Raw genomic sequence first — 14,136 nt, 5'->3', positions numbered from 1 at the left:
AAACAAAACTCCAGTGAACTTCCTGTAACATGGTTCAACGGAGATTGTTTCAACACTGAGGGAATGAGCAATTAGAACTTCTGTCCTCAGAGGGGCCATAATAACCTGAGTCCACTCCTGGTCTGGTTCATGTTTGAGCACTGACAATGAAGTTTTTCCAGTGGTAGCTGAATGTTTCAGTGATTTTCTTCTGAAAATAACATACAAGTTGAGGCGTCTGTTATATATGTATACATGACATATATACATATATAACCATTGCTGCTGCTGCTGCTGCTGCTGCTAAGTCGCTTCAGTCATGTCCGACTCTGTGCGACCCCATAGACGGCAGCCCACCAGGCTCCCCCGTCCCTGGGATTCTCCAGGCATCTATGTAATTCCAACCATGGAATTACTACTGCTGAAAAATAACATAAATGTCATCAGGTTCATTGAACATATTAAACTGTTTGCTGATGATTTCAGAGATAAAAATTGCTAGTGAGGTGGTACAATTTTCAGCAGTAAGGAGGGAAAATATAAACAGTAGCGATTAAACCACCAAGTGGTGTGAAAACAATATTCCACTTATCATATGTGTTATGTTTATTCTATATGTTTGTGGAATGTAAATATATAATTTTATGTTCACATGAAGATAGAAATGAGACATGAAGGACATGTTTTTCTGAATAAAGACTGACATTTGAAGTTTTGCATTCAAGCCATCTTGCATGATGCTTCCAAAATCAAACAGAAAAACACCTCTTAATTGTTGTCCTATGCAGCAGTTTAGTCGCCATATATGTGATGTCACTCCTAAAGGTTCCAGTAGATGGCGCCACACATACGACCACCAAGCTGCCACTGACAGCTGTAGTCCGCAGAGGAAACACCAGTGTTCTTTCACTTTGAATGCCTTCCATATGTCAGGCACTGTCCTAGGTTCTGAAGAGTCAGCAGCAAGAACAAAACCAGCAAGGTCCCTGCCCTCGTGGAGCTTACATTCTAGAAGGTTCCATTCACACTAGTCATGGGTTCTAGAAGTAAAGCAATCTGATTTGAATGGCTGTGTGTTTAAGCAATTCCTACTTTGACGTAAGACAATCAGCTTCCTTGTTTGTTACAGGTGGTTTCCAGAAGAACAGAGAGAGAACAAGAAGAGAGCAGTTCTGTGTAGAACTTTAGAGATGGTCCCAAACTACTGACTGTGGGGATCCATGCTACTGGCCTGAAGGACGCTTCTACAGATTGTCACAGACAGACCTGTTCCAACGGGAATATGCATCCAGAATTCACAAGTTGATATGACCAACTTTCCATGTCACTGTTCTTAATAATGATAATGTCTATGTTAGGATGATTTGTAGTTTTCAGTTACTTATACTTTTCAAAGTAAAGGATAAAATAGAGGTCTGTCAAGTGTTAGCTCTGCTTCTTCCAGATGGGATCAGATGCCTGACTATGTACTTTCTTCCTAAGCATTATATGAAACTCCTGTATGTATCATAAGGGGCTTCCCAGGGGGCGCTAGTGGTAAATAACCCACCTGCCAATGCAGGAGACTAAGAGACCTGGGTTGGATCCCTGAGTTGGGAAGATCCCCTGGAGCAGGAAATGGCAACCCACCCCAGTATTCTTGCCTGGAGAATCCCATGGACAGAGGAGCCTGGTGGGCTACAGTCCATGGTGTCATGAATTCAACACAAATTGGGGAACACAGTTAAGTGAACAATAAATGCTTCTCAGAAGAGCCTACTTTCTCTCCGTCTTCCTCGTTGTTGGTGTAGCCATTGTCACCGTCCTCACTAGCATCTTTGGGGCACACTGTGCCAAGCACTGCTCTAAGCCTATTGTGCTGCGGCACAAGGAGAGAAAGTGATAAGACGAGAAAGCGAGTGCCTTCGGTGAATGTAGACGAGGCTAAGGGAATGTGGTGAACCAAACTGATAATTTTTAAAGACCATTTGGAAATCAGGTTGGTAGAATTCAGTAAATATATTGGTAGTGGTTTTTCATAATGATGTATCTAAGAAGTGACATTTTAGGGTAATTAATGTCGTGAAAATTTTTCCTTTTCTCTGAAGAATATTAATGTGGAACATAATGAGTGTTTTAGAAGAAAACTGATATATCAAAAATTTTATGGACAAATCCTCCAGATCAAATATGTAATCCAAACAGAAGCAAAATTTCTGTTTGTCACAATGAAGACCTCATAAAGCCATTTAAGTGCCCTGTGCAATCATGCTTCCTAGTAAAAAGATGCCTACAAACCACAAGGCACCTGTCATGCTCATGCAAATATATGAAATTCTTTCAATCTTTGAATTTTAAAATGTACTAGGTAAGAGTTTTTAAAAGGTGAGCTTTTTTTTAAAAAAAAAAAAAACACACCAAAAGTTTTGTAGTCTTTGTTAAAAGACTTTGTTTAGTCTTTCCTAAAAAAAAAGATGATTGGATAATATTCAAACTATCTTAATATCTAGTAGTTACTTTATCATTTCTTCTATCAATGTCTAGTTACATGATTTGTGAAGCAAAATGCAGGAATATTCACATATAATTGATCACATAGGATTTCATTTGAGATATTAATAGCAATATCAATATGAATAAAATATATCAATCTCTCTGCATCTATAGAATATGATATAAGGTTTAGACATTTACAGACAAAAGAAAATATCCCAATAGTTTCTACAATATTCCTGTTTAAAATTTCTTTCCAATGGCATGAAGATACATGCATTTCCAAGTACTGGATTACTTTTAGCAAATTATATTATACTTTATCTGAAGATTAAAATAGCACGGCTGTCTTACATAATAAAATAAACTATCCTCATTCAGACAGGTACAGAAGGAAGGACTATATTAGCAATTATTCCCATAAACTTTGATGTGTAACATTATAAAATGTAAATCCCCTTAAAATTAAATTGACAGGCATGGAATGTTAGTAATAGTCTTCCTTGAATAATGTAAAGAGGAGATTTGTTAACAAAATATTAACAAAAATTATAGTTTGTCTTCTGGAGAACAATGTCCACCCTTGCTCAATTATACTCAACCTTACTGTTTCAGCATTCTTGATTAACATGGCTTAAAATAACTCTGTTCCACTTACATTCAGGAAGATGAAGAGGGTCAAGCACCAGCGTGTAAGTGTGAACTTCATTTTGGGCCTTTGAAAACGGTCTTTTAAGACCTAAAAAATATAAAAGTAACAAAGACATTTAAATTAATGTAGCTCTAATATTGCCTGTGGCCTTTTTCTCCCCTGTTGATCTGACTTGAGGATCAGTGTCCCAAGACACCCTAAATACAATCCATATAAAGTAAGAGCAGTATGCTTGACACACATACATACACACACACATACACACACTATAATGTGTAAGAGAGATAACTAGCAGGAAGCTGCTGTATAACACAGGTAGCCCAGCCTGGCGTGCTGTGACGACCTAGAGGGGTGGAATGGGCAGGGGGGCTCTATGGGGAGGGGATACATACATATATATATATATAAAATTATGATTATGACTGATTCACATTGATGTAAGGCAGAGACCACCACAACATTGTAAAGCAATTATTCTCCAATTAAAAAAAAAGGTACAAAGAAAAGAGAACAGTATTTTTAGAGGGAAATGCAACTGTATGTTTCATTGCCCCTCCTCTCAACCTGGAGAGATTGTTGTCTGGTTGTTGTCTAAAGTTCTCCCATTAAGAAATTCTTGAGCCCCCTTTACATGTCAGGACCACAATAAAAGATTCTGAGAAATCAAGAACAATCAATGCGGACTTCACTTAACACACGACATCAAAAGAACTGCTGAAAATCTCACTGGAAACATCCACAAAAAGTCACTTCCATGGGCATGAATAAATATAATGTGTGCTTTGTAAAGGACTAATAGCCATGCCTTCTGGGTAATCAAAAGCCAACTTTTATTCAAATAGTTTATTTAGAGCCTTGACTATTTTTCTTTCCTACAAATTCTTCAAGTTTCAAGTTGCTATTAAGAATAAATTTCTTCCACAGTAAGACTTGTGTTTGTCACCTAACAACTCACCAGTCCTACTCAGGAGCACAATAGTCAGAAATAGGCTGCTTTGTCACAAACAAACAGTTTTTCATTTCCCTGCAGATAATTTTATACATGGAAAAATAAAGGGGTGAAAAAAATTTTAAACACAAACATTTCCTTTCTTCAGGGGGATTTGTGTGAAAACTGTTTCAAATAGGGGTGAGTGGTTATAATTGCATCTAACGCTATATTGATTGTACTGCTCTCATATTTTACATATTCTGGTTTGACTTAGTATCCACACTGTGTGCCTGTTGGGCTGTATCCTGTAGGTCTGTAAGACTTCAGACCCAAGAAAGGGCCTGGAGTCGATGGCAGAAACATCAACTGTTCATTGGAGAGGGGATTTTAAGCCAGAGGTCCTGGAACAAATCCCACCATTGTCAGCAAATGGCAGGTAGGACATGGCAGCGATTTTTGTTACTCGAGGGAGAAGGAGGCTACCACTTATGGGGGGAATTTACATTAGGTTGTCTCAGTTGCCAGGGAAATGAGCAGCTGGGGCAGGGAGCAAGCACGTGGGCAGTTACTAATTAGGGCTATAATTAAGAGTGGGTGGTCACTTGAGAGAAACAAAGCCTGGTCTGGCAGGGATGTATAGAGAGCAAGAGAGCAGCCATCTTGAGTGGCCTGACCATATGCTGCATCCCTACATACCCTGCAGGATCCCTACAATCTTGGCCTTACCCCTTTTCTGTGATATCGCTGGGGTCAGGCCTACAGAGGCATGCTGCAACCAAACACCACCCATGCAATACAGGTAACAGCAGCCAAGAGGCGGGCAAGCTTTGGAGGCAGGGGCTTTTCAGGTCAACCTTCCTCTGGAAGCCCAGATGCGGATAACAGTGTCATCTCACTACAGCAATGCACGCGCAGTCGCTCAGTCATGTCCAACTCTTTGCCACCCGTGGACTATAGCCCACCAGAGGGACCCAGTAATCAAACTCGCTTCACAGTGAGGTCACTACTGTCGCCCAGTCCATGAACAGACTCCCTCCACTTAGACTAAGGAGAGAATGTAAGATGTTCAGCAGGCCCAGTACAGGCGAGATAGGATCATTAAGCAAAATACAAGCAGTAAGAACATTCTGAGATAATACCACCCTGCTGTGGCTTTTGTCTTGGCCTGTAGTATGACCCCACCTGTCCAGCCCTAGTTCCCAGAGCTGGTGCCGAATGCTGGAGAGACAGTACAATGGACCAAGCGTTAAGATGATGGTGCCCTAATTAATTCCTTTAGTAGTTTCAGGTGGGGCTGAGTAGAAGACAGGTGAAGCCTTTTAATTCCTTTCTAACATTATTCCCCACGAGGAAGCAAACCCAAACCACCGGGGCCGTACCTGCCAGCCCCAGGGTGATTATAATGTGTTCTTCTGGGGGCAGATCCCATGGCAAGAGCAAAAGCAAGCTATTGTCCTGACCGACCACTGGCAGCAGTCCTCAGATGGTCAACAGTTGAACTTGGACGGTGTTGACCAGTTGCCTCTGGGTTAACATGGTGTAAATACTGGAGTGGGTGCTCCTGGGACGTGTTCACATGTAGAGAGAGAGTTTTCCCATCTCAATTGTTAGTACGTAGTCCCTTCATTGTTTCAATTAGCCTGTGGGGCAGGTGGCAATGCTAGTGCGTAGCATCTGTACTGGCCCCTTCCTGAACCTGGTGCCCATTTTGCATTGCTCTACAGCTCCAGCAGGCCTTTGTAACACCCTGCACCTGTTGCGGGGCTTCCCTGATAGCTCAGTTGGTAAAGAATCTGGCTGCAATGCAGGAGACCCCAGTTCGATTCCTGGGTGGGGAAGATCCCCTGGAGAAGGGATAGGCTACCCGCTCTAGTATTCTTGGGCTTCCCTTGTAGCTCAGCTGGTGAAAAATCCACCTGCAGTGTGGGCGACCTGGGTTTGATCCCTGGGTTGGGAAGATCCTGGAGAAAGGAAGGGCCACCCACTCCAGTATTCTGGCCTGGAGAATTCCAAGGACTGTACAGTCCGTTGCACCTGCTGTAACACACAGTAGCTATTGTCCCATTATGCAGTATCGTTGCTCTTCCCACTTCCATAGCTGGGACCAGAAGCCCAAGGGTATTTTGTAGTTGCCACGGGCCCAAGCCCTTCTAGTTAACCGGCCACCTCCAATTCATGAGTTTGCCCCTGAGATAACACTCCCAAAGCCTGTGTTTGTAGCTGTTTACGGCTGATGGTTGGGGGGTACGCTTGTCTTACCTGACCAGCTAACATTCAAGTATTTGATAGATAATCCATGTCCTTACACTTTGTCTGTATTCTTTAGCCAGCCCCACATAGTCACAAGAGCCAGGAGCATGAGACGGCTACCTTTAAGCTTGTAAGAGGCTCTGAGGTTAGCAGGAGATCATCAGTTTAATGGAAGAGAAAGACATCTCTCATCTCTCATGGTGGTCAGCTCCGCAGGGCCATACATGCTGGGGGACCGCCTGCTCAGATCATTTCCTCAGCTTTTCACACCCCATCCTTCTTTTCTGCTATCTTGGGGCTCATGGGAGGTTTTTTGTTTTTTTTTTTTTTTTTTTTTTTTTGCCTCTTGGCTGCCTCACCAGTGACTGCTGTCATTCGTTGTCATGTCTGACTCTTCGTGACTCCATGGACTGGACTGTAGCACGCCAGGCTTCCCTGAGCCTCAGTATTTCCCAGACTTTGCTCACACTCATGTCCACTGATTTGATGATGCCATCTGACCATTTCATCCCCTGTCATCCCCTTCTCCTCCTGCCTTCAACCTTTCCCAGCATCGGGTCCTTTTCTAATGAGCCAGCTGTTCACATAAGGTGGCCAAAGTATTGGAGCTTCAGCATCAGTCCTTCCAATGAATATTCAGGGTTGATTTCCTTTAGGATTGACAGAGGGCTGCACTTTGTAGGTCTGCAAGCCTTGTAGTTGCCCAGCCTTGGGACTCATGAGGCACGGGAGACGGCAACACAGGCGTTTACTGATGTGGGCTCTGGAGTGACACCGCCTGCCAGTAGCTGCAGGCAGGCAGGGTGGGGCAGTGAGGCGGGGAATGTGGCGACCCTTCAAAGGGGAATGACGTCATGTTGTTTCGGTCAACATGTTGGTTTGGTTACCAGGGAAACCAGCAGCTAGGGCAGAGGGCAATCATGTGGACAGTTACTAATTAGGTCCTATCATGAAGGGGACTGGACATGCATGTGACACAAGCAGGCTCTGGTCAAGCAGGAGACGTACAGAAAGCAAGAAAATAACCATCCTGAGTAGCCTGACCATACAATGCTCAATATACTTGTCCCGCCCCAAAGTAAAAATATATTCAATTTACATATTAGTATGCCAGGAAACTCAGGATGTAAACTGCGATTTTCAGGTGTCATACACCGGTCATGACGCGTTGGTTTGATTGACTTCAAGCCCACTCGTAAGTTAGAGGCATATATATATGTATCAAGGCTTCCCTGGTGGCTCAGTGGTAAAGAATTTACCGGAATATGAAAGTCCTATGATTTCACCCCTGAGAGAAGCAGGATGTATGTATTTAAGTCAAACTTTAAAATACTTAGGTAGAATTCAATGGCATACAAGCATTCAAACCGTCTATAAATACCCACAGGAATTTAAAACTGTAGGTTTACGATTTTAGCCTTCTTATACATGTTATTACGTCCTTTTACACACTATTGAAAAAATTCCCTTTCAGAAAAAAATATGCCTGACTTGATTAGATGATGGAACTGGAAGGGATTCTAGAATTCAAGTTTTCTGAATTTTTCACTGAAAACCTACTGAAATGATTTCCCTTAAATTGATTAGAAAGTTAGTGAAAGAGCTCTGGTGACCCCCAAACGAGTACACACTCTAACTTGCTATCTTGTCCCACATCAAAATTCTCCCTAGTTGGGTTCCATCTTCTGCCAGTGAAATCTCGAAGGCTGGGTCTAGTTGGAATAGATGCAACCCACGACCGTAGTCCACTCTCTTGCTCCGTTCAATTTCTCTTAATTACCTTTAGGAATTCTGTTTGGCTCTGATCTCAAGGATATCTTAAGGTAGAAGGTGCTTAGCCCCAGAACAAATGGGTTAAATAAAGAAATGACCTGTGGTTTTATTCAAAATATTTAACAACGGTTGCTACTTAAACATCCATCAATCAGAACCATTGCTGGCTGTTAACCACAGGTGCTGTTAGACTAACGCTCACCAGCTGTAAAGCAGCCCAGGCTTCTCTCCTTTCCTTTCTTCCATAACTCTGCTATTCATTGTATATGTACCTCCAGATTTGTGGTTGCAGAAATGGAGTTGCGGTGGGAAAAGGCAGAAAGCGCTACATTTTTTAATAAAAGAATTAAAAAATTTTAATCTCTCTGACTCTAGTGATTAAGAATATTTTCTTTTATTAAAAAAATACAATTTTAAAGCTTACTTTCCATTTACAGTTATTACAAAATATTGGCTATATTCTTCATGTTGTACGATACAAGAAAGCACTTCTTGTATTTATAAATTTACTCATTAAACATTACTGAGTCAGATGCACTTCTTGCTCTTATGAGCCATTACCCACTACAGAGAATGTCTGAGTGGGACATACCCTTATGCACCCACAATTCTGAGATTCCACACAAAGATATTCAGCTTTACAAGGGACAAGTTTGCCCTTGTACTTCCAATTCCAGTAGCATATATTTACTAAATACTGAAAAGTGCCATCAAATGTAATTTAATTATTACAAAGCTTCCCTTTTCTTATTAAATTATTTAAGGAGCCATTTCCCTGAAATTTGAGCACCTTGGAAATGATCCTTTTTTCATGGCTGTGTGGGCAGTTCAAAAGGTTCTATAAAGTTAGCTTGATTCCCAAGTTGGGGGGGGGCGGTGTGTGTGGTGGGAAACAGAGAGATTAAGCAGGATTAATGATATCAGGGATGGTCAGCCTAGTTGGATGGCTAAATGTAAGCCATGATGATGCAAATAGTTTCCATCATAGCAGTTGTTTCCCACCATGACCCTAATATGATCTAAAGGACATTTATCTTAATTGACGGTGTCCAAGTCAATTTCAGTGTGGCAACCTAATATTTCAAGTGAAGAGAACATTTTGCCACCTGCTTTATTACAGAAAGCTTGGTATTTGTGAAGAACTTGCTCATGACTCATTTTGCCAGTTTGCTTTAAAAAAATATTCAGTATATAAAGAAGTTATGGTACATAAATAAGACTTCTGCAATCATTTAACTAATTTAATTAAGGACACCAAGGAAGCAACCTTAATGAATGGTATTTGGTTTGGGGATGCAGGTTCTGGGTTTTATTCAGTCTTGCGAATATGAATGTTCCCTGTGGTGTAGCTTTGGAGCACAGAAGAAGAAAGCTGTAGGGAGGAAAAGGACAAGTTATACTCATCTCACCTTAACTGTTTGGTTCTGCTTTCAATCTGTCTTCCAGTAGCTGGAAGTATAATTTTAAAAATGTTTCACAATAATTCCCCAAAGGAATACTCCATACATTGAAAGAAGGCACTTATACCAAAGAGAGTGCCATTTCAGCAAGGACCATTCTGCATAATTAAAGCTCTGTTCATGACACAATAGCAAGTTGCAATTAAAAAAAAAAAGAGTACGAAATTAGCAATACATTTAAGACATAATGTCTGATGATCTTTCTTACTGCATCCCTTAAGAGTGCCCTGATGGTGATTAGGTATTAGACATATATTTCACAAATGTAATTACCAAACTATAAAGGGAAATGAATCTCAATGGCCGATGAAAACACTAGTCATAATAAACTGATAAAAACAACTGACGAAACATAAACAAAGGCAGAACATGTTCAGAGATATTACAGAAAATGGCCCCAATTTTCCATTTTGCTTATCACCATTTTGCTTTGGAAATTCCCACTAGCAGGGGAAGAACACAACAAATTCTTACAATTTCAGCATTGAAATTCCTAGTATACACTCTCACTGTAACCTCTGAAGAGAAGTGGGTGTGTGTGCGCGCTAGTCACTCAGTCGTGTCCGACTCTTGCGACCCCATGGACTGTAGCCCATCAGGCTCCTCTGTTCACGAGATTTTCCAGGCAAGAATTCTGGAGTGGGTTGCCATTCTCTTCTCCAGGGGAATCTTCCCAAAACAGGGATTGAACACAGGTCTCCTGCAATGTAGGCAGATTCTTTACTGTCTGAGCTACCAGTGCCAAACAGCAAATATTCTGTTTAAGAATACTGTTTAAAGAGGGGAAGATACTTTCTTTCTTTGGAGAATTTCTTGGAAAGAAGTCATTGAGGACATCCATTCCTGGATATCTCCAGAGTGTTTCCAAAGAAATAGACGTTACATCAAGGGATATCAGGTATTTTAATGGTTCTTCTCTTTCCCTTATGGACACTGTCGGCACGATTTCTTGTGAAAGAGCACTGAGAACAAGCTGCCTTGAGCTACCATCAAAAATAGAGTGCTGTGTCATTAAAACGCTTCACTAGGGTGATTTTGCCTAGATAATAAGTATATCCACACTGAGTACTGAACTGATCATAAAAACAGAAAAAGAAAAAGCATAAAGCAAAATTGAATCATAAACTAAGGCAAAACAAGGGCTTCCCTGGTGGCTCAATGGTAAGAATCTGCCCACCTGAAAGGAGACAGGGGTTTGATCCCTGGGTTGGGAAGATCCCCTGGAGAAGGAAATGGCAACACACCCCAATATTCTTGCCTGGAAAATTCTATGGACAGAGGAGCCTGGAGGGGTTATAGTCCATGGGGTCGCAAAGAGTTGGACATGACTTAGCAACTCAACAACCAAAGGCAGAGCAAACATAGTAAAATTTTCAATGGAAATAAGTTAAATGGCCAGAGGTCATGAATGAACTGCTCACAGTTATTACAGATGTGTTACCTGGGTGGGAACCAAATAGTGATGAAATATATACCATTATGCGGCAGACAGTAGATTTTGGTCCCAACTAAAGAGTTCTATATTAAATAATTGTTTTATCACTTAGGACTGTGTAAGATCTGGAGGGTCTCTGCTTTCTAGCCTACTTTTCTAAGCAAGAACTTCTCCTCCTGAAAGTGACTAATAATCAGAAAGGAATAAAGTCCCAAAGAGCCAAATTAGGGTCAGTTTAGTGAAAATGAAGTGTGAGCAGCCTTAATGTAATTCTAAGGCAGCAGAACACTCCCTGTTGAACAGGCACCTTCCAATGACGTGAGGAGGTGGTAAAAGGGGGACCCATTAACCTGTTACGTCAGTTAACAGCTGACTGAGAAAACCTTGGTGTAACAGCAGCATTTCACAAGGGCGACCAGCTGGGAGGGTTAGGAAAAGCAGGGAGAGCAGTGAGCCCAGACTGAAAAGAGGCAGAGGGGATGGCCAGGTAAGGCAGGTCAACTGTGCTCTTAATGTTGAGGTTCTTGAGACAGCCTGGAAGTTAAATCAGGCCCCAGGGAGAGACAGAATTACTGAGAAAGAAAGCAGAAGGAAGCACACCTATATCACTGTGTGTGCAGGACTGCAATTAGGCTGATAAAATTTGCATTCCCTTGAGCAATTGCCCACATGGACAAGATGAAGATGGCTACGTCTCCATTTGTATCTGTAAGAATCAATGGTCCAAATTTCACAAAACCCTGAATCTCTGATTAACTTAAGGATCAAGTCTATAATATGTCATTGGACACCCCTGAAGAATCTCACAGAAGCATAGATAGTAAGTACAATGAAAACTTCGATTGCCATTTGGTATACACCCAAAGGAATTTATTTAGTCAACAGAATCATTGAAATAATTTCATTTTTTATAGGATATAACCTATAATTGCCACAATTGGGAAATGTATGAATCTTTTAACATTGCCTTTGTAGTGTTATAATATCAAGAAAAATTTTATACATGTATTTATTTCTTTAGGAATGAAATTCAAGTTAGAATTCAAGTTAGTTTTAAAGGACTCTTCAGTTGGGGTTTGACTTAAGGTTATTCAATTAATAATACTTGAATCGAGGACTCTGTTCCAGCTACATCTTTAATTCAATGACTGTATTTAAAATTCTAAAAATATTTAGAAAATAATTCCCAAGTAAATTGATAGAGCTTTGAAAATTAGAAGAATAAGGACTTAGACCATCTACATGTTTAGTGGTTAGAAAGGATGAATTAATAAGGATGGCCTTCCTTGGGGACCTAAGCAGCAAATTAGCTTTGCCATTGAATTGAGAGGCTTAAAGAGAGTTTTTCATCTTACCTTTTAGTGCTATCTTTCTGCATTCATTTAAGTTATTACATGCAGTATGATAGATGGCTGCTAAATATGATAATAACAGTGGGCCCCTGTGTCAGTCGCTAAATTGGTAATTGCAAGTCAAAGCAGTTTAAATTTGCTAAATTATGTTGATATGTGCTTAATTACATCAGCAACAGAAAGGGCGATAAAAAATATTCTCCCAAGCAAGATGCCAGTGTAATAAGTCTTAAAAACAAAAAGTAAAACTAAGATTTTCCATCATGAAATCAAATTAGTTAAATGATTTAAATTTCTTAATCACTCTGGTTATTTTGTGTTAATCACAACAGAAAATAATATCCTATTAGGTTTAACTTTGTCAGTGATTCCTGTCTCTTAATAGTTAGATAAATATTCCTTAATATTCTAAAAGAATGAGAGGCTTTCTAATATGACTTTATATAGTAAATCTCCACATATATTGTAATTTTTTTTCTGATTTCTTGAGGATCCGTATGAGGAGAATAAAATTTCTTTCACTTTCCAGTGTGGAAAATAACAGTTATTGTTCATTTTTTCAGGGGTCTTGCTACTATCATTCACGTAGAACTAATAAGCATGAAGATATGGTAAAAACTCAGCATATTAAATGTGGAAGGGATATATATATATATATAGTGCACGTGTGTGTGTGTGTGTGTGTGTGTGTGTGTATGTTTGAGCTATGCTGTTAAAGCAACATAGGCTTTAGGCTTTTCAGGGATGTATTCTTGATGGAGTTGTGTTGTCTTGCTCCTTTACATGAAAAAGTGATGGACATCGTTTTCAAACTGTACCAGGCTCCCATAAATAACGCTTGACTTGTTACAGATAGTTTTCTTCCAAATATGGCAGCTTCAATATAAATCTCATCTCACGTCATCTTATGATGTGGTGCGGACCCTCCTTCAAAGGTGGTGTCTATGTCCATGCCTCTTCAATTTGGGGATACTTTAGTGATTGACTTGACTTACAGAGTGTGGCAGAAGTGACTCTTCATGACCTCATAGGTTCAGCTATAAAAGCCTATTTACTGGTTTGTCTTTGGCTCTCTCTTTTTATTGAGACACTTGCCCTTGGAACCCAGCCACAATGTTGTAACGAAGCTCATGTTATAACATGTAGAAGGGCCAAGTTCGGGTGTTCTGATTGACAGCGCAAGCGTCAACTGCTACGCACGTGATTATAGAGCCTTTAAATGATTCTAGTACCTCACCTATAAGACTTCAGGCTGAAGCCCCAGACGTCAAGGCACAAAGTCAAATTGTTTCCCCCGTGTCCTAAATTTCTGACTTAGAAACAGCTGGAGATAATAAATGCTGATTATTGTTTTAAGTTATTGAATATTGGGGTAATACTTTATGCAACAATAGGTAGCTGTAATAAAATACAGCTTAAGGGCTCAGGAAAAGATTAAGGAAGAGTATTTGCCAAGTTTCAGTTCTACCACTAAGTAGATGTGTTAGTCTAATGTAACTAATCATAAGTAAAAGATGCAATGCTCCAGGTATCAGTTTTTTCATCTCTAGTTCGAAAAATTGGACTAGGTCCCTTCCAGCCATAGGATTCATTATTCTCTGATGGACCATTCTACATAAGAGTATATCATAAGGTATATTCGATAGATATTTGTTCAATGAATGAACAAAATTTTAAAAAATAAAATAATGACCATTAACTAAATATTTTGGGAGCTTTAGTTCTAACAGAGTGAATGGGATGAAGTGATGTATTTACCCCAAATACCTTAAATCGTTTCCAACAATATTGGTTTTTAGACAGGAAATAATGAAGTCTTATCTTGCACATCA

General features: G+C 40.2%; 1 protein-coding gene across 1 annotated transcript in view; it reads right to left on the bottom strand.

The window, feature by feature from the left end:
- Positions 1 to 14,136, bottom strand: part of CALCR (calcitonin receptor) — a 113,745-nt gene that overhangs the window by 41,919 nt on the left and 57,690 nt on the right. The window contains exon 3 of the mRNA XM_018047421.1: positions 3,110 to 3,190. Within this exon, the coding sequence (XP_017902910.1) occupies positions 3,110 to 3,190 (81 nt within the window). The remainder of the gene's footprint in view (positions 1 to 3,109; positions 3,191 to 14,136) is intronic.

This window comes from Capra hircus, chromosome 4, assembly GCF_001704415.2.
Source record: "Capra hircus breed San Clemente chromosome 4, ASM170441v1, whole genome shotgun sequence".
NCBI lineage: Eukaryota > Metazoa > Chordata > Mammalia > Artiodactyla > Bovidae > Capra > Capra hircus.
The sequence above is the reverse complement of the archived record's forward strand: the minus strand, read 5'-3'. Positions and strand labels throughout refer to the sequence as shown.